Here is an 18,411-nt window from a genome sequence, read left to right as displayed (position 1 = left end):
CCAGAATGGGGTTTCTAAAAACCTCCTAACCATGGAACTAAATCACGTTTGAAACTGACCGAAATCTCCAAGTTGTCTCGGTTTTGGGCCTGGCTGAAATGAAACCCAGGGTCGAAACCCAAGTTTCGATCCTGGGTTTCAACCCAAGAAGGCCCAAGGTCGAAAGTTGAAACCCAATGTCGAAACCTCGAAACAAGATCATGCACGTTTCGGTTTCAGGCCTGACTGAAACCAGGTATGAAACCAAGATCTCGATTCTTGCTCCTAATTGGTATGGATTTTCTATTACCATTTCTACTGATTTGCTTGCATCTCTTGTTCTTCTGCATCATTTGCTTTGTTTGCTCCATTAGATCATGTTACTTCTCTTCTTGCCTCTCTCGATCCTGTTTCAATTCCTAAATCTTACGACGGTTACTAGCAGGCCTGTGGTATTCCTTGTTGGCAAAACTGCAGGCCTTCTTGAATTACTTGGGACCTTCTGCCTACTCCTCTAAACACTCCTGTCATCGATTATCATTGGGTGTAAACTGTGAAACTTATTTCCGACGATTCTATTGATCGCTATAAAATCTCACCTGGTCACTTAAGGAGATAAACAAGAATATGGTATTGACTATTCTGAGAGTCAGAGACCTTTTTTCCGGTTGATAAGATGACAATTGCTCAAGTAGTCTTAGCTCTTTCTGTCATAAGTCAGTGATATTTTACAGATGGATGTCAAAAATGTCTTTTTTCATGGTGATGCAGGTTTATCACCGAAATGGGCTTATTTCTTTAGAAATAAGTCTAGAGTTGGGATATATATATATATATATATATATATCCTATAAAAGTACGTACTCTAATTTTTTTGTCCAATTTTTACAAAGCCCAAAATACCCCTGAGTCCCCTTTCCAATGCCCAAAATACCCCTTAGTCCCCTTTCCATCCCTCTTTCCCACGAACAGATGCATTCTTACACACTCCGTCTCTTCCCACTATTTCTCTCATACGCAACCTCTCTTGAGAGAAAATAGGAATGATTTAAAAAAATTAAAAAGGCATTCTTGCACTCCGTATCTTCACAATATCCCTCTCATACGCAACATCTCTTCAGAGAAATTAGGAATGTTTTATGAAAAAAATGCAAATATTTCTCTCCACCTTATCTCTTTTAACCATCGGCCCCCCTCCTCTCTCTTTCCCATCTCCTCTTGCTCAAAAGCTTATGGCTCTTAGCCAAACGACACCTCCCTCCCTTCTCTCCTAGAAATACTCCTCCTCTCTTGGATAAAAATCCCATTGCTCTTCAAACTTAATCTCCCTCTCACTTCAACCTTATCTCTTTCCTCTCTGGCTCACCCATGATAGTCCCCTTTTGCTAAATGACAATTCCCTCCCTCCCCTCTCTCCTAGAAATACTCCTCTCTTACTCTTCTATCTTATTCATCTTTCTCTACTTCTCCTTTGTGAACTTGGAGACCTGGCCCATCATAACCACCTAATCGCTGCATTTCATTGGAGATATGTACTGATTTACAAGAAACCGTTATTGGATGTTGTTCATTTTGTTCCCTTTCCAAGTGAAATTATTGTAACAGAAGGATTTTCATCGTTTTGCTGATGCCTTTGCTGGTTGTAGTCTCAATTATTTTTCTTTCATTAATTTGCTTTTATTTTTGTTTTCATTGTATTTTTCTTTTTTGACTGGCTAATATATGAATTTCTTCTGCTCCAGAATTACAAGATCTTCTCCCTATAATCGTCATCCAATTGGGTATGCCTTCATTCAATCCCATAACCACGTTTTTCTTGGCCTTTTTAATTCCACTAATCTCTCTCTCTCATAATTATATTGGATGAGTAAATCCTACTATTTATCTCCTTATCATATTTATTAGGAAACAAAATCTCCCATTAAATTTCTCTCTCCCCCCCTTCTATCCACGCTTTTTTGTTTGGTAAAGTTTCTATCCACGTTTTACCTCCCTCTTATCCTATTTAGTAGGAAACATAATCTCCCCATCTTTCTCTCCCTCCTTTCCCATCTACGCTTTTCCTCCTTATCCTATTTGTTAGGAAACAAAATCTTCCTTCCCGTCTCAAAATCACCGCTCTTCTCCCTCTTAAGTTTGTCCCCTCCCCAACTCCTCTCTCATGTCCCCTCCATTCTCTCTCATAATTATATTGAATGATTAGATCCTATGATTTTTGTCTTTCTTTTCTTATTTATTAGGACACAAAATCTCACCTTTCTCATCTCAAAGTCTTCCTTCTCATCTAAAAATCTCCACTTTTCCCCCTCGCCCTCTCACATTTCTCCCCTCCCCAACTCTATCTCCCATGACCCCTCCATTCTCTCTCATAATTCTAAATAAATGAGGTGCAAGAGTAATTTTGAATTTTTATTAAAGAAGTTTTTTAATTCAAATAATGTTTTGGTAAATAAATGTCAAAAGAATTATCAGAGATACTTACGTGCTTTATTTCAATATTCTGTAGTCATTTGAGATTGATAAAAATTGTCTGTATTTTGGCACCCCCTTCTCTCTTATATTAGATTTCAATAGAGAAAGAGTTTGGAGTTTGGGATAATAAAAGCTCTTTGTCTAGCTTGGAGTTTTAGTAAAATTTCATTCTCTAGCTTGGAATTTGGGATAATATTAGTGGTTCAAATGTCTTGAAGTAAATTTTAAAGCCACAAATGCATATTTCTCTAGATTCCTAAATCTCATTGATAATATTCTTTTCCTGTTTTGTCTTTATAATATAATAATACTATAATCATAAAATGTTTGTTTTTAGCTTTTTATATTCTTTGAGTGGATGAACTATTGATATTGTGTATTCTCAAGGATTGATTGTATTTTTACCATATTATATTACTAGAGATCTGATTTAGGTGCGCAGATGATTTAGGTGCGCAGATGGGTTGACCAAGCTTTCTTACCTTCTTCAAATAATAGACAATGACATCAAGAATTGCTAGAATACTCATTTGAAGAATAAGCTCAAGAAGTTTTAGACAGGCCTTGATGGTAATACCAGAGATAGGTTCTAAGGTTCTAAGCCGAGTTGAAGCCCTCCAATTACTACTATTGTTACATGAGATGAAACAAAGATCGTGACATATACCTAGACTAATGAGAACATTCCAAGATTGCCCCAAGGATGGATGGAGAATTTACACAAATCTCCCCTTTCGTCCCTCTTCTATCCCTCTCTCTCATGGTTTTTCCCTCATCCCTCCCCCATTCCTCTCTCCCTCTCATACATCTCTTCCCACCCCCTCTTTTCCTTTCATACTTCTTTCTATGAACCATTATAGACAGTGAGCACTTTACCAAAAAAAAAACACATTATAGACAGTGAGTTATCTTTTATTTACAAAAGCTTGGGAGAGAGGAAAATGGTGGGTTTTGGCTTAAATAGGCCCAACTCAACATCAAAGCAGGTGAGCATCACCTGCAAAAAGCTCAAATAATTATTGATGTTATTCTTGCAATATTTTGTTTATTGTATAGGGCCACATCTGGTGTCACCTTTATTCTCATTTCTCAAGAATTACTCTACCTTTTCTATGCTTATAACAAAGGTTACCAAACAGTTAAGTCAACCTTTTCGAACATATGGGTAGAATTTATAAATAATTTATTTAAATTTTTAAAAAATTAATCACAAGAAACGTGTTTAACCAAAGTTCATGACAAAGTGTAGGTCCTCTCATTAGTGTGTAGATGTTGACAACTACATTTTCAAACTCTCCGTCGCCCCTTACCACCAACCTTCACTTCCATACACCCACTGAGATTCTTGCCAATTTATTCTCTGCCACCTAATAAATGCCTACACGTGCATTTGCATGTGTTTATCAAAAGGCATTTCCACTTCAACCCAACAATTGGATTGTTCATCGAACTCCTATAAACTATCAAATATCTGTTGGAATGTGGGATTGTTCTGGCAAAGTAATGTGAGAAATAGGAAGAAGAAGCAAAGAGATGATGAACTTTAAATACCAAGAAACCATGGTGTGTATTAGTCCACTTATCATAGAGAATCAGATAAAATGGAGACCAAAGTTATACAGTGTGCATGGGGCCATAGGCAAGGTTTGTTGGTTTCCACATTTTGGGTGAGCCTTGCTGGGCCATTGCAGCAATAAAGATAATGATGCAAAATTAAGGATTGTAATACTATTAGGAAAACTAACTTATAGTTTACCTCTCCCTGTCGAGACTCATACCTCTCCTATTGAGACTAATATCTTATCAACTCCCTTTCCTCCATTGTTTGTTCAATATATATATTAGATCATTGTGGAATCAAGTATTTGTTCATTTTTAATTGCAATTTTCACATGTAAGTGCGCATACTCACACGTGCATTTGCACGGGTGAGTTTACTAGTATATCTATATATATATATTGGATAGAAGATGTATCTATTAAGCTGCATATATAGATATATACTTGACCAAAAATGTAATTAATGTAACACAAGCTAGCATAAATTTGAATATTATTTTGAAGTTTGAGCAAGAGAGAGGGCATGTTTGTTCAGCTGTGGAGTGCTACATGAAGCAATACGATGTGTCAGAACAAGAGGTATATGATGAATATAATAGAAGAGTGGTGGACGCATGGAAATATATAAATGAAGCGTGCATGAAACCTATGATGACTACTGCAGCTGTCCCAAGGCCATTTCTATCAGTGTTTGTTAACTATGATCGTAATATTGATGTGGTCTATAAGTATAAAGATGGTTTCACTTTTGCTAATGAAATATAGAAGGAGCTCATCACTTCATTGCTTGTATATATATATGTGGCCTTTGATCCCATGGGTTTTCTATGTAATAGGCCACTTTTATGGGCCTAAACTATGGGTAATTAGGTTGCATACGGGATTAGATGTTTTAGTCTTATACTTAGTTTTATTTTCATGTTTTAAATTGAACCGGTCCAAAGCTGGTTTGAACCAGTTGTCCAATTTAAGTGAGTTTAGTAGTTTGTCTTTTAATTGTTTAGTTGGCTTGGATTAGGACTCTATTTTGAGTCTATTTCAGTTTCCTAGTCAGTTTAAGTTACCTAATAGGTTAAGGATTGGGTTAGGCCTTTCCTTTTTAGTGTAGGAGTCTAATTTTGAGTCTTTTATATAAGGTTGTAAGGGGGCAAAGTATTGAACACGAATTTGATTAATGAAAAACTTTTGCTTGCTGCCATAGCTGCTGCTCTGTTCTATTGATTGTTGCCTTGTGAGTCATATCAAGGTGAAGGGACTGGTGGATCTCCAGTTGACTCCTTGCATCTTGTATATCGGGAGGACCTGTTACTTGTCTTCAAGCTACTGCCATTGAAGACCTACAACTCCAAGTAAGTAGTTGATATTGTTAGCCATTATCCTTCTTCTCCTAATCCTAAAACCTGCAACTATTCTTCTTCCCTTCTAGAAGGTCACATGCAAGGTGAGTTTCGGGAGAATTCTGCCCAGCCAAATCTAACCCTGAGAACCTGCTAAAATTTTGATCGAATTTTCTTCAAACCCTAAGAGAGACTCAATCCAAATATTAGTACCATCCACCCATCTGATTGTCTGAAACTACACTTTTACCCCTCTCTCCTATCTTTACTAGGAAACCTCCATAACTCCAGATTTAACCATCTAATTTAGTTGTAACTTTCAGCATATATTCCCCTCCATCCTACCCACACTTGACCTAACTATTAATCCCATTCAACCACCTGATTTCCTGTTATTATAAACCCTAGATTCCATATCTTCCACCTTTCAAAACCCTAACCCTAGTTGCTACCCAGATCCATGTAACCTACTTCTAACCAACCAAAACTTATAAAACCTAGTTCATTAGACTCCCCTACACCTGCCTAGCTTTACCATATAAGATACATCCCCATTACCCTAACCCGAACCCTAAAAGACCTAAAACCTCAATTCTGCCCCCATCGAACCAACAGCTCAACAGGTCCTGGTTGTCTAGCTCCTAGTAGGTCTCCTACCTATCTAGGACTACATTACATGGTCATCTGAAAGAGACTATTTACATGTGGTCTCCTCTTGATTTTTCAAATGATCACTCCATGCTGTGTAAATTGAAGAAATTTCAGTACAGCTTGAAACAGGCTCCTAGAGCTTGGTTTGAAGTTATCATGATTATTCATTTACTTATTCAATCTTCTCCCAAGGGTGTGGCACTTTAATTATTATATGTGGATGATATTCTTATCACCAGAGATGATCCTGAAGCAATTACTACACTAAAGGTTTTTCTGAGTACGTCCTTCAAAATGAAGGATTTGGGTCCCCTCACATATTTTCTCAGCCTGTAGATTCACTACTCCAATTGTGGCTATTTTATTAACCAACACAAATACACTCAAGACCTAATAAATTGGCTAATTTGACTGATGATAAGAAGGTGCATACTCCTATTGAAGTCAATGTAAAGTGTTTAAAATAAGCTAGAGACCAACTTTCTGATCCTACTATATATCAACAACTTTTGGGCAGTGTAATTTATCGTACTATGACTCGCCCTGGCATTACTTGTGATGTCCACATTGTGAACCAGTTTGTATCTTCTCCTTGCCAGTTGCACTTTACTATTGTTCATCAGATTATTCACTATTTTCAAGGTACACCAAAGCAGGGTTTATTCTTCTCTAATTCCTCATCACTTCAACTATGTGCTTAAGCAGACGCTGATTGGACTGGTTGTCCAAACACTCAATGTCCTACTTCAGGATGGAGTGTACGTCTTGGTGATTCACTCATCTCTTGGAAGTGTAAGAAGCAACCTAGACATTCTAAGTATTTTGCTGAGCCTGAATATCACTCAATGTCCTTGGTTTGTAATGAAATTGTTTGGCTTCGTGGTTTATTTAATGACATGTTTATTTTTCAGAGCCGATACCCCTCTGTGCAGATAATACTAGCACTGTTTGTATTGCTTCCAATCCTGTGTTTGATAAGTGCATCAAATATATGAGGTTGATTGTCGCTTCATCTGTAAAAAATATCTTAGTGGCCTCATTTCTCTTCCCTACATAGCTTCTGTTCATCAGATTGCTGATATTTTCACAAAAGCTGTCTCTGCTTGGCATCATTATCTTGTAGACAAACTAATGCTGCCTAACCAGCATCAGTTTGAGGGGGAGTATAACGAAGAGGGGTAATTTAGTCTTTTCTGTTGTATATTTTATATATTTGCTGCTGTATTTTATACCCACCATTATAAGGGTATTTTTGTACACAAATATGCAACAGTGTGCATATTAATAAAGGCTCGATTGGGTGAACCGATAAAAGAGATCACCCTCCAAACCTGTCTCTTATTTTTGGTTTTAGCAACAAGGGTTTCAGTTCCAATCAATTGACATAATTGAGCTTAAACATTAGCTCCAAGGGACCAAGACACCTGAACCTGCTCCCTAGGAATGCTGGATCTGATCACATTTTCCCAATCTGAATATAAATAGAAAAGTGTGAGGTAACCCTCTAAATAGCGTGTTGGCCATAGCTGAATATGGAACCCTCAGTCTCACCCTCTCAATGACCATGTTCTCTGAGGAATACTTAACATGGAAGAGAAGTTCAAAGATCCTGTATTCTCCTTCCATATCTGTTTCTTTTCTTGATATGATCTCATGATTTACTCCTAAGAGACGAATGGAATGGTTAAGCAAACTTCCACATTGTAAATCAAGAGAAACTCTTCTATAGTCTGTTCAACATAAAACTTAATCCTTATTACCTTTCTCAGGATGCTAATATAGTCCCTTTCGGTGTTGTCAGGATGTTTGCATGATTCTTCATTACTAGCTAGCCAAACCAGAAGTGCTTCACACAAATGCCTCTCACTGCAAGATTGTAAGTAAATTATAATTCCACATACATAAATGAATCAGTGTACTGTCAGTGATAAGAAACAACCTGTCCACGGTCAGATGAGGATGTTCCACACAAGAACTTAATAAGTCATACGGAACATCAGAAAAGGAGCTACATGACATTGCCCACATCTGGAGGAGTAAAAACAACCCGTATGAGCTTCCACTATGGTCAGGGTAGAAAAGAGAGACTGAAAGCAATTGGATATATTTAACGGTTTAACCACACATGATTATGCATAGATTTCTAAAAACAGAGATATAAATAATAAATAAAAAGTGACATGACTAGTAATATAAAAGTGGCATGATAATTATACATCCAGAAGCTACTAAATCCATACATAAAGGCATAAAGCTAAAATTCTAGCTTGACATGGGTAATGATGGCTTAAAACGTATATTTCTTATCCGCATAGCAGTTTTTTTCACCACCAGAATGTGTTGAACTGTACAAGGTAATTTCTCATTTACAAAACAACATCACACTTCACATGGACTCATGCACATAGTTCAAAATCTCGCGAAATTTCGGCGATATTTCGCCAAATTTCGTATATCTCGAGCTGTCCGAGATACGATACCAATCCGAAATGGAAAAATACCATATTTCGACGATATCTCGTGAGATATCGACGAAATATATCTCACGAAATATCGTGGACTCACGATATATCGCGAGATATTGAAAAAGTCACGTGCAATATTTCGAATATTTCGGAAATTTCGGTCATCTCGTTTCGGAAATCTCGGTAATTTCGGTAATCTCGTTTCGAAAATTTCGGAAATCTCGGTCATTTTGGCATTTTACACCCACAGAAAAATACCATATTTCGACGAAATTTCGACATCGGTATCTCGGAAATTTCGGTCAGACCGAAACACCGAAACGAAACGAGATTTAGTACCATGCTCATGAAGATGGGATAGAAAATCAATAGTCCCCGGCATGCAACCTTTGAGACCTAGATATGACCAATACTCCCATCCAACAATAATTATAAAAATATTAATAACAACAACAACAATAATAAGAAGGAAAAAGAGAGTGGGAATAAACTCAGAGAAACTTTAGCCAGCTATTGTGTTAGACTTAACAGGTGTAAAGACTTCTTGAAATGTCAAACATGGAATGATTTAACAACTCTTTTTTGTGGGTACTGGAGCCAAGAAAATAATCACAAGTTCACTACCCTATCAAATCTAGTAGGAGCTTACTATTTTGTGCAATAATCATTAGGGTTAAAAGTAAATCCAAATTTGGTGTTGACAAGGCCGATGGAAAATATTTCAGGAAGGATCAACAATGCCACAATTATTTCAAGAATGAGAAAGAAATTCCTAAGAAAAGGAGGGGGACAAGTATTTCAAGAATGAGAAAGAACTTCCCAAGGAAAAGGGAGGGGGGACAACAAAGAAAGTAATACATCACATAAAAGTTTTATTGCAGCCAAGAAAAACAGGTAACACACAGGAACCAGGAAACCTCCATTCAAATAACAAAAAACTGTGTTGACTATAGGCCCTTTCCCATATAACTTACTGTCAAATTACTCCTGACAATGAAAAACAATTCAAAACTCTAAACTTAATTCCAAAATAAATCATGACTCTTAATACAACTCCAATTACAAATCCAACCCCTTTCCCAAACAAAGGAAAATACTGAGAGAGTGATGCAGAACCAAGGGTGTATTCAAGGAAGAAGAGGAAGAAGAACAAGCTGCCCAGCAGCAGCCAAGATTTTGAGAGGGCTGCTGCCCAGTAGCAGCCCACGGTTCTATTGGGTTGCCTATGTTGTCTTTGTTGAGTTTTTTAATGAACCAGTGAACCGGTTGGTTCAGCTGGTATAATTAAAGCGGTGTCCCATAGTTTAGTTGAGTCTTTTATTTACTTAAGTTGTCATTAGAATAGTCAGTCTCACATCAGTGATCAGCCACAATTTATTTGGGCTGGTAGTGTCTTGTAACCCAAGTAAGGAGTCAAGGTTGGAAGTTTCTAATTTGAGACTTTCTAATTTTGACTCCTTGCCATTCTCTTTCATTGCAATCTATAAAAGCAACCCACGAGGCTATACTAGGCCATGATTTTGATTCTTAACTACTGATTTTACGCATGTTTGCTTCTGTTGAGGTTTTCCTTGGTGTTTGATACATAGAGAAAGGAACTGGTGCATGATCCAGTTGACTCCTTGCGGTCGGAAGCCCAGGAGGTTGATTTCAGCTGTTCTTCATCCCCTTCAAGCTCTCAAGCCATTATAAGCCTCATCACTTCAACTGAGCTGCTCTGCTGCTGCCCAACCTACTTTTCTAAGGTTACTTTCTATTTTTGAGCTTAACCTTCTAATTTTTTTCCCTCAACCCCCTGTCAAATCCAGACATTACTTTTCTTCAATCTTCTGAGCACACCTTCCCCCCTCAAAGGCCCCCACTTGATCTTTGTTTCAACCCATTCTGCCCAGCAGATTGTCTGCTACAGAATTTCTCCCAAAATTCCTTCAAAACCCAGTTTTTGGCCTATCTATTGAACTCATCAGAGAGTACACCTGCTGCAGATCTGATTTGATTCAATCCCTTGACCTTCTTGATATTCCTGACCCCTTCCCTAATACTAAACCTAAGTACCTAACCCTGTCCTAGATCCTAACCTATTAAACCATCCCAGCCTTAACCCATTGAACTGAACCAATTCCTTTGATTCCAGATCCTGTTTTGGGACTGTTCGAACCTTCAACCATGTCCTACATTACAGAGAGAGTCCAAATAAAATAACTAATCCTTTTTTTTTTAATGCATAAATTCCTAATCATATTAAGCTTCCTAAATAGAAATCCCACCAGAAATGGGCACCCTGTTAGCAAATTGCACATAGCTTTCCCAATAAAGCTCTAAATCTGTATGTGTATATCTAGGCAACATGAAAGATGACTATGTTGATCCAAATGTTAAATGGTGTGGGGCAAGGACTTCCCAGATCTCCAATCATGTAGTATGGCAAATAGGTATTAACTCCAAATCTTGATAGGTACAGCAAGCAAACCTGTACTGAGGTAGCACTAGTTGAATTTCAACCTGTAAATTCTCAACTGACACTTGTCTTGGTAGAGTAGTCTAAATCTTCAGTTCATGATAAAAGTACTGATCTAGACAACAAGATGGTATTGGATAATAGAATGTAGCTCACATTGTACCGCGGGGATAGGTACTTGTTCAGCCTATCGACTATAGAGAATGAGAAAATTTTGGTCTTTTCCTGGGAGGATTGAGACCTTACACCATAGACTTGTATATCTAACTCAAAGGTGGGGACCGAAAACAGTTACGAGGATTTGCCCAAATTGGTATGGCCAGGAATGGACGAAGGAAAATTATATGGATGGATCTGGCAGGTCGACAGTTTTGTGTTCTCTTATATCATCTGAACAATACTTCTTTTTTTTTTTGAATAACAGAAAAGCTATTTGAACAGCCCAGCTTTGGTAAGCTTACCAAAGCGACCCATCTTCATTGTGCCACAAGGAATGATTATGGAGCAATTCTGACCATTGGACAAATGGTAAATGGTCTGGATTAGCCACAACTCAAGTTTCAAAGCCTAATTCAATCAAATATCCTCACATGTATTTGCATGCACCATGTATATCATGCAAGCCTATGGAACATGTACATTATTCCGGACACTACAATGCACAATCCCATAGTCCTGAATTTTCAACCACCAAATATTCCACTTCGAGAATTCTGCTTGGGGTGAAATTTTACATGTGAGCAGGGGACCTTGGGGTCTACTTGTCTACAAAATTTGGGCCCCATAGATCTGTCATATGTCAGATATTTGGGCCACCTTGATAGGCCTATCAAAGCAGGTCGTTGACAAAAGTTTTACCCTTTGAATAAAAAACAATAAAAAGATCTTGATTTTGCTGGAAAGATACCTTTTGGTATAGTTTAAATTTATATTTATATGACACATAAATATAAATAGATGTGTTTGGTATAATTTACGACCCCTATTTCTCATTAAATAAATCAATATAAGCATATATTCATAAACAGCTCAAGAGTTGTTTATGATTTATCACCATAAACTGTTAATTTTTTTTATGTGGGTACCATTAATGAACATGGGCAGAATTGCTACTTAAGTAAGGGTAAAATGGTAAAATGGTAAAATTAGAACAAAGTCTCTCTCTCTCTTTCTCTAGCGCCACCCTAACTCCCACTCTTTCTCTTAGCATATATTTTATTATATAATTTATATATAAATATATTATATAATATATATATATATATATATATACATACAGTATCTTATTATATAATATATATATATATATATATATATATATATTATAATATTATACAATATAGAATAAACGGAAGGCTTTTATATATTATATATTATAATATTATGAATAATACAATATAGAATATCATAGTTATCAAGGCATCGCCAAGGTGATGCCTAGGCGTCCGGGCTCCTTGGGTGCCTTGCCGCCTTGTTGGTGTCGCCTTGATTTTAGACCCTCTCCAATGCCATGGTCGCCTTCCCGCCTTGATAACTATGCATAAGTTTCACACCCTCTCCTGCATATACAACTATCCTTGACTTGAATATGAACTTTCCAAAATGAATTATCATAGTTTGCAACTGGACATGCTTCTACATCATATGTGTATTCTTTAAACCCTAAGTGTGATTTTCCTTGGCTCCTCTTTTTTTATGTTATTATTCAGATTTCCGTCATCATTCCCCCCACCCCCACCATATACATGACCTTGTTGTTCTTTTGCCTTTCCATTATCCAATTTCAGTTCAATCCATCAAACATCACCAATCTTGAAACCCCAGCCCACCATATCTTACCATAAACCAAGGTCAATAAAATACATGGATTTCTCCTTCTTCATGATTGGAAGATCTTTGTCACTGAAACCTCAACCACCACTCAACAGAACCGAGCCACCATATAGTCTATCCCCATTTGATAAGTAGACTGTATACTCGAGTCCAACCGTCAATGTGGTTTATATAATTCACACTTTATTCTTAACCTAATTCACTGACCAGGGTGTTTTCTACATAAGTCTCTCTTTGAATATCAATTATCAAATCTCTTCAATTGCTTTTAAGACAATACCCACAATTAGTTATTATCTCGCTTTACACTTCTACACTAGTTCAGACTGACCTTGGCTGTTTTCTTAAAGAACTTAATTCTTACATCACAAATATTACAATGAACCAGCCCTCAAGGGAAGAGCCATTGATAGGGTGTAAAGAATGGGAAGTGCATTTTATCTTAGAAACTAATTTATGTTCACAGAGTTAACATGCTCTCTTTGGTATAGTTTATATTCATATTTATGACCTATTTATGAATAATCAATTATGATAATAGGTTATGGACTATAAATAATAATCCAAGACTTGCACCACAAGGTATGGCAGTTATTTCTTTGTTTCTCTTTTTTTCGCGGGGGTGGGGGGTGGGGGGTGGGGAGAGAGACGAGTAATAAAAGCTCTTCAACCTTTCCTATCTCTCAGAAGTGCAATGTTTTCTACTCGTGGATTTTGCTTCCATGTCAACAAATGCATTATTGAATTGTATTTTACATTTCTCTTAAACCAGGACACCATAACTAAACAACCAATACTAAAGAATTAGAAAGGACAAGAGTAAGAATCAAACATAATGCCAAAAAAACAAATAACATTTCACATTCTAGTTATATCACAACACACATTTTCCAATGGTTTTAGAATGCTAGAGCAACCAAACCAGAAATATTGCAAGTGAAGTATACATCTATTTGGTCTTTTCATTATATGTTTTCTTACAAAAAACACTAACGAACTCAGAATCCACATATATAAAATTGAAGTTTGATGGCTGCTTAAATAAAAGTAAGGTACCCACAAAGTTTTTTGCCAAATAGTCCGTGCATATTTCTGCAGTAAAACCAACGGCTGCATCATATTTCAATACCTGCTATCAGATTGAATGCCTTGGTGTTGATGTTATACCATAAACTAGAAGTAGCAAAATTTTTCTAACAGTATCATTTCTACCATTCTCTGGATTCACAGAAGACCTCACCATTCTCTAATCCAAAGTTCCAAATTTCAACAATGGCATCCAATGTTATTTGCAGTGATTGAGGACCCCTGGTAGAGGTTGTCTTGGAGAACCATGTCTTGCATTCCAGTAAAAGTGACTCCACCCCGAAAAATAATGCACCCTGGAAAAATTCAAAAAATATTTTAGGCGCATAGTGCATGCACAATTTCCCAAGCACTCTTAAGAATATAAAATGTAAGTTTTTTGTTAGTATTCATGGATGAGAATTTAAATTTTCATATTACAAAGAAAGGCAAAGCAGAGGAAGTCTTGGTTGCGTCATGAAAAACCACAAATAAGTATCATTTGTATATGTAATGAGCAGGGTCTCATCTACCCAAATTGGAAGGAGAAAACTTAGAGGAGAGGGGAAAATGAAGGAGTATGATGAGAGGAGATTCATCCGTAATTGTCAATGAACCATTAACCCTACTTCAATAGCAAATCCAGAGTCAACTGACTTAATACTGTTGGCCATTAAGTAGATTCCTGGCTTAAGCGTTGGGTCAGCCACTCAGCCCTAAATACTAGACCAATTGCTAACCACCACATATATCCACTTTGGCAAATATACTTATTCTTTCATGGTCATTTAAGCTTTTGTCATGCAACATATAATTAAGTACAAATAAGCCAAATTTTTGGGTTACGCACATCTAAGAGGTAGTCCAAGAATAGAGTTTTCCATGTGATACGTCAGTGGTGATCTAAATAAAATTTAGTGGAGATGATCATGCCTTGGATTCATCACGTATTTCCTTAATGAAAACGTAAGGAAAAGATATTGCTAATGTCAACGCCAGTGCTGGAATCTAAAATATTAAATGACTAAAATGCCATTTCCTTCAAATAAATGGTGCCCATTTTACAATAAAAAAAGATGTCAAGATTTGATGTACAAGATTTGAAGGAATAACAAGGTTTGAAGCAAGATGGGGACATCATAGTTGTTAAGGTGCCACCTAGGCACCTTGTTGGTCTTGCCTTGACATCCAGGCCCCCTCTACCGCCTTGGGTCTCCTAGACACCGTGACAACTACTGATGGGGTAATGACTGGAGCATGAGAAAGATCTACACCTTACCTCCAATAGTCGAACAAAATTCTTGGATGTAAGGTCCAGCTGACAGCCATACATAAACTTCAGAACATTGATTACGGTTTCCGGGTTCCAATTAACTGAAATACGGTCTAGACATGATTCCCTACAGGAACAAAAACATTAACATAAAGTATGATATTCAGTGTCAGTACAGACAGCACAAGTATATAGAATAAGTAAAAACTCACAGCATTAAGTGAAAATGAACAAACTGAAATATTAAACTTAGTCGCCGTTGTAACATAATGAAGCTCTAGTCACACTAAGCATCATGCCCGAGTGGTGAGCATCTTAACCAGTAGCACAAGGTCTAATTCCAACTAGCTATTGGCATGTGATTGACATTTTTGGTCCTCAGACAAGGTAATTATGTTTCCAGCGCAACAGTTTTTGTAGCTTAATTTCAATTTAGTGCCATGAAGATATCTCTTCCCGCAAGAGGAGGGGGAGGGTGGAACTGCGTCAATAAATCAGTAGACACAATCCTAATTCTATGAACCATTGAAGTTGCAACTGCTTCGACCAAGATAGTGTTCAGCTTACTGACTTAATTATCGAAGGAAGGAGAAACTAGCTTATGTCAATGAAAACTGAAATTTCATGAAGAACATAAATTTCACGGGCAATCACAATTGTACAGGAGAAGAAGACAATTGATAGTCAGAAAGCTCAGTAACTTACCTAAAGCTTCCACCGAGTAAGCCTCGGAAGTAGGACGATTCCTGAATAAGCCTGCATTCGTCATGTGAAGAAATGAATACAGATTAATGCAACAAATCGATACGAATTATACCCACAAAAAAAAAAAACAAACAAACAAACAAACCGACGAAGAATCTACCTGTTACGATTTGCTTGAACTTTGACGATTTGGCTGCTGAGGATCAACGGGAGATTCCAAAAATGGACCTCTGTGGTTGAAATGAAAATCTCCTTCTGCCGAACCTCCGGTTGGGTCGACAGAGGATCCCTCAATTCGATAACCACCAAATCGTCGATTGAAGTAGAAGCCATGGAAGATCTCAATTGTGACGCCCAAGCTTCACACCACCTCTTCGAACTATTGCGTAATGAGAGAACAAGAATCAAGTTTGAATGTAACATGAGGTACTGTTAAGGACATCTCGTCATTTCCTCTCTCGTTGGCCCTGCTGATGCAAGGGTCACGCGACCAAGTAGTGTTTTTTTATTTTTTAAAAAAAGAAAAAATAATAATATCTCCTCATTTTTTAAATGGTTACACCACAACATAGAAGAATTTCCATCCAAAATATGTTTAAAACTGGTAACTATATTCACAATTACCCCCCCCCCCAAAAAAACCACGTTTACAACAGAAAATGTACAAGCAATTTTGGAAGGAGTAGTGTCTAAATCAACTTTATAAAATCCATCAAATAATTCATATTATGAATGATCGCACCAGCACTATACCACCAAGAATCAGGGAAAATCCACAAAGAATGCATAATACGAATTGTTGCATAGTATTATACCACCAAGAATAAAAGAAAACATCTATTAGATTTGATTCAAGACATAGTAGAGCTAATGTCCCACCTTCCTATAGAGGTTACACCTTCCCTTAAAACCTCTACTCCTCATGTTTAGATGTTGAGTAGGTTTGGGTTGTGGATTGGCCACCCAAATTTTCCATGCTTGTTACCAAATTCTCACCTCTCTAGTTTCCTTTATTTCCATGATGGGCAACAAAATGAGCAAAGTTCTTTTTTTTTTTGGGTTATTTCCAAATGCTCCCCTAAAAATGGCCAAACACAGTTGCCCCCCTGAACTTTCACTAATTCCACATGCACCCTTACTTTCCAAACTAAGTACCACTATAGTCCTTGCCGTTAGACAGAGACGTTATAACATAATGGATCCTAGTTTTTGAACTTTGATGGACCATTCTGCCCCTAGATAAGGTAAAATGACCTTACCTGGAAAAAAAAAAAAACCCTGCAACTCATCTTCCCCAAATCGTTTAGGGTTTGGGGAAGATGAGTTCTTGAATTAGAAATCATGGGAGTGGCAAGAGAGTGGTGGTAGTTGGTCTCCTCAAGATGTTGCAGCAGGGTAACGAAATCACGGGGAATGATGTGACCAAGTTCTTGACCATGTCCAATTTATCTCGACCGAAACTGAAGCAATTATAAATAAAACCCATCTTTGGGTTGAGCACTCAGTGCAATTCAGTATTCAGTGTTTCAGGGGGCCAAAGATCCACAGGTTCCAAACATGGATTGATCACAGAGACTAAATGACACCACTATGGGAATTTATAAATTCATAAGGGAATATACCAACATAGATGAAATTATGAAACAAAAGTCCAAGAAAGAAATCGATATTAGCCTAACAGTAGTTGAAGCAACTCGGTTTTACTCCCATCTCTAGAAACGAAATCAGTTAAATGACTCCAACAACAATCAAAAGACAATGCAAGTTGATAAAGCACAAAATCACCTCACCAGTCAAAAGCTGCCACGTGGCCGAGCCGAGGTCACCCCAAGAACCGAACCGAGCTGAATTGGAAAATGGGCCGACCCGATCTCCGTCAGGTCGCATGGTTGGGCCGAGCACTCGGCCAAGCCCACGACACATCATCCAAGTCAACCTTAAAACTCCGGCCAAGGTCGACCTCCCATGCCGACCTCACTGGCCTTTACCTCCTAGGCCGAGCCCTCCACCAAAGTCCTCATAACTGCCCGCCAAGAATCGCGGAGCTACGTCAGCACATCCCAAGAATCACGGGATAAGGATCGAGCCACAATCCCAACGCGATACGAAGTCACGCCAAGTATGGACTCTTACCTTAACGAGAGTCCGACCCCAAAAATGACTCTTTACTCCACTCTACGCGAGAGAGCCTTCCAAAAGAAGAACTCCTACGATACTAGGACTCTCCCAACCGCCTCACCTCATTTGCACTCTATAAATACCTAGGTAGGGAGCACAATTCCAGATCTCACTTTTACTAAGCTGTTACGCTGTTGCACTGGAGACCTGACTTGAGCGTCATAGATTCCTAGGCTGGAGCCACACCGGCTCTCTTACGCTCACTCGCCTTTGCAAGCTCATCCATGGGCCAACCGGACGACGGAGGTTTTCACAAGCAACAGATTTGGCACCGTCTGTGGGAACGACATCAGCAGGTCATCGTCGTTCTACCAACTTCGAGAGCAGCAACAATGGTGCAAACAAGATCAGGACAGCATGGCTCCGCCTCCAGTGGGGATGAGCCGCAACCTGATAGACTAGCGAGACGTTCGTCGCCCACTGAGGCATCACGGC

At 38.0% G+C, this 18,411-nt stretch overlaps 1 protein-coding gene across 2 annotated transcripts; it reads right to left on the bottom strand.

Annotated features, from left to right (window-relative positions):
* Window positions 1-7,213: 7,213 nt before the first annotated feature.
* On the bottom strand, window positions 7,214-16,227 carry LOC122650061 (BTB/POZ domain-containing protein FBL11-like). Of its 2 annotated transcripts, none has more exons than XM_043843358.1 (7): window positions 15,959-16,227; window positions 15,799-15,849; window positions 15,100-15,220; window positions 13,996-14,137; window positions 13,816-13,865; window positions 7,939-8,027; window positions 7,214-7,865 (listed from the first exon to the last, which is right to left on the bottom strand). In XM_043843358.1, the coding sequence occupies exons 1-7, from the start codon at window positions 16,219-16,221 to the stop codon at window positions 7,664-7,666; spliced, it is 918 nt and encodes a 305-aa protein (XP_043699293.1). In that variant the 5' UTR covers window positions 16,222-16,227; the 3' UTR covers window positions 7,214-7,663. The 2 variants fall into 2 exon arrangements, 1 of the variants encoding a protein (XP_043699293.1); XR_006331370.1 differs by having other exon boundaries at window positions 7,729-7,865; window positions 13,812-13,865.
* Window positions 16,228-18,411: the final 2,184 nt, after the last annotated feature.

This window comes from Telopea speciosissima, chromosome 2, assembly GCF_018873765.1.
Source record: "Telopea speciosissima isolate NSW1024214 ecotype Mountain lineage chromosome 2, Tspe_v1, whole genome shotgun sequence".
Classification (NCBI taxonomy): domain Eukaryota; kingdom Viridiplantae; phylum Streptophyta; class Magnoliopsida; order Proteales; family Proteaceae; genus Telopea; species Telopea speciosissima.
Note: the sequence above shows the minus strand (reverse complement) of the source record. Positions and strands in the feature narration are given on the sequence as shown.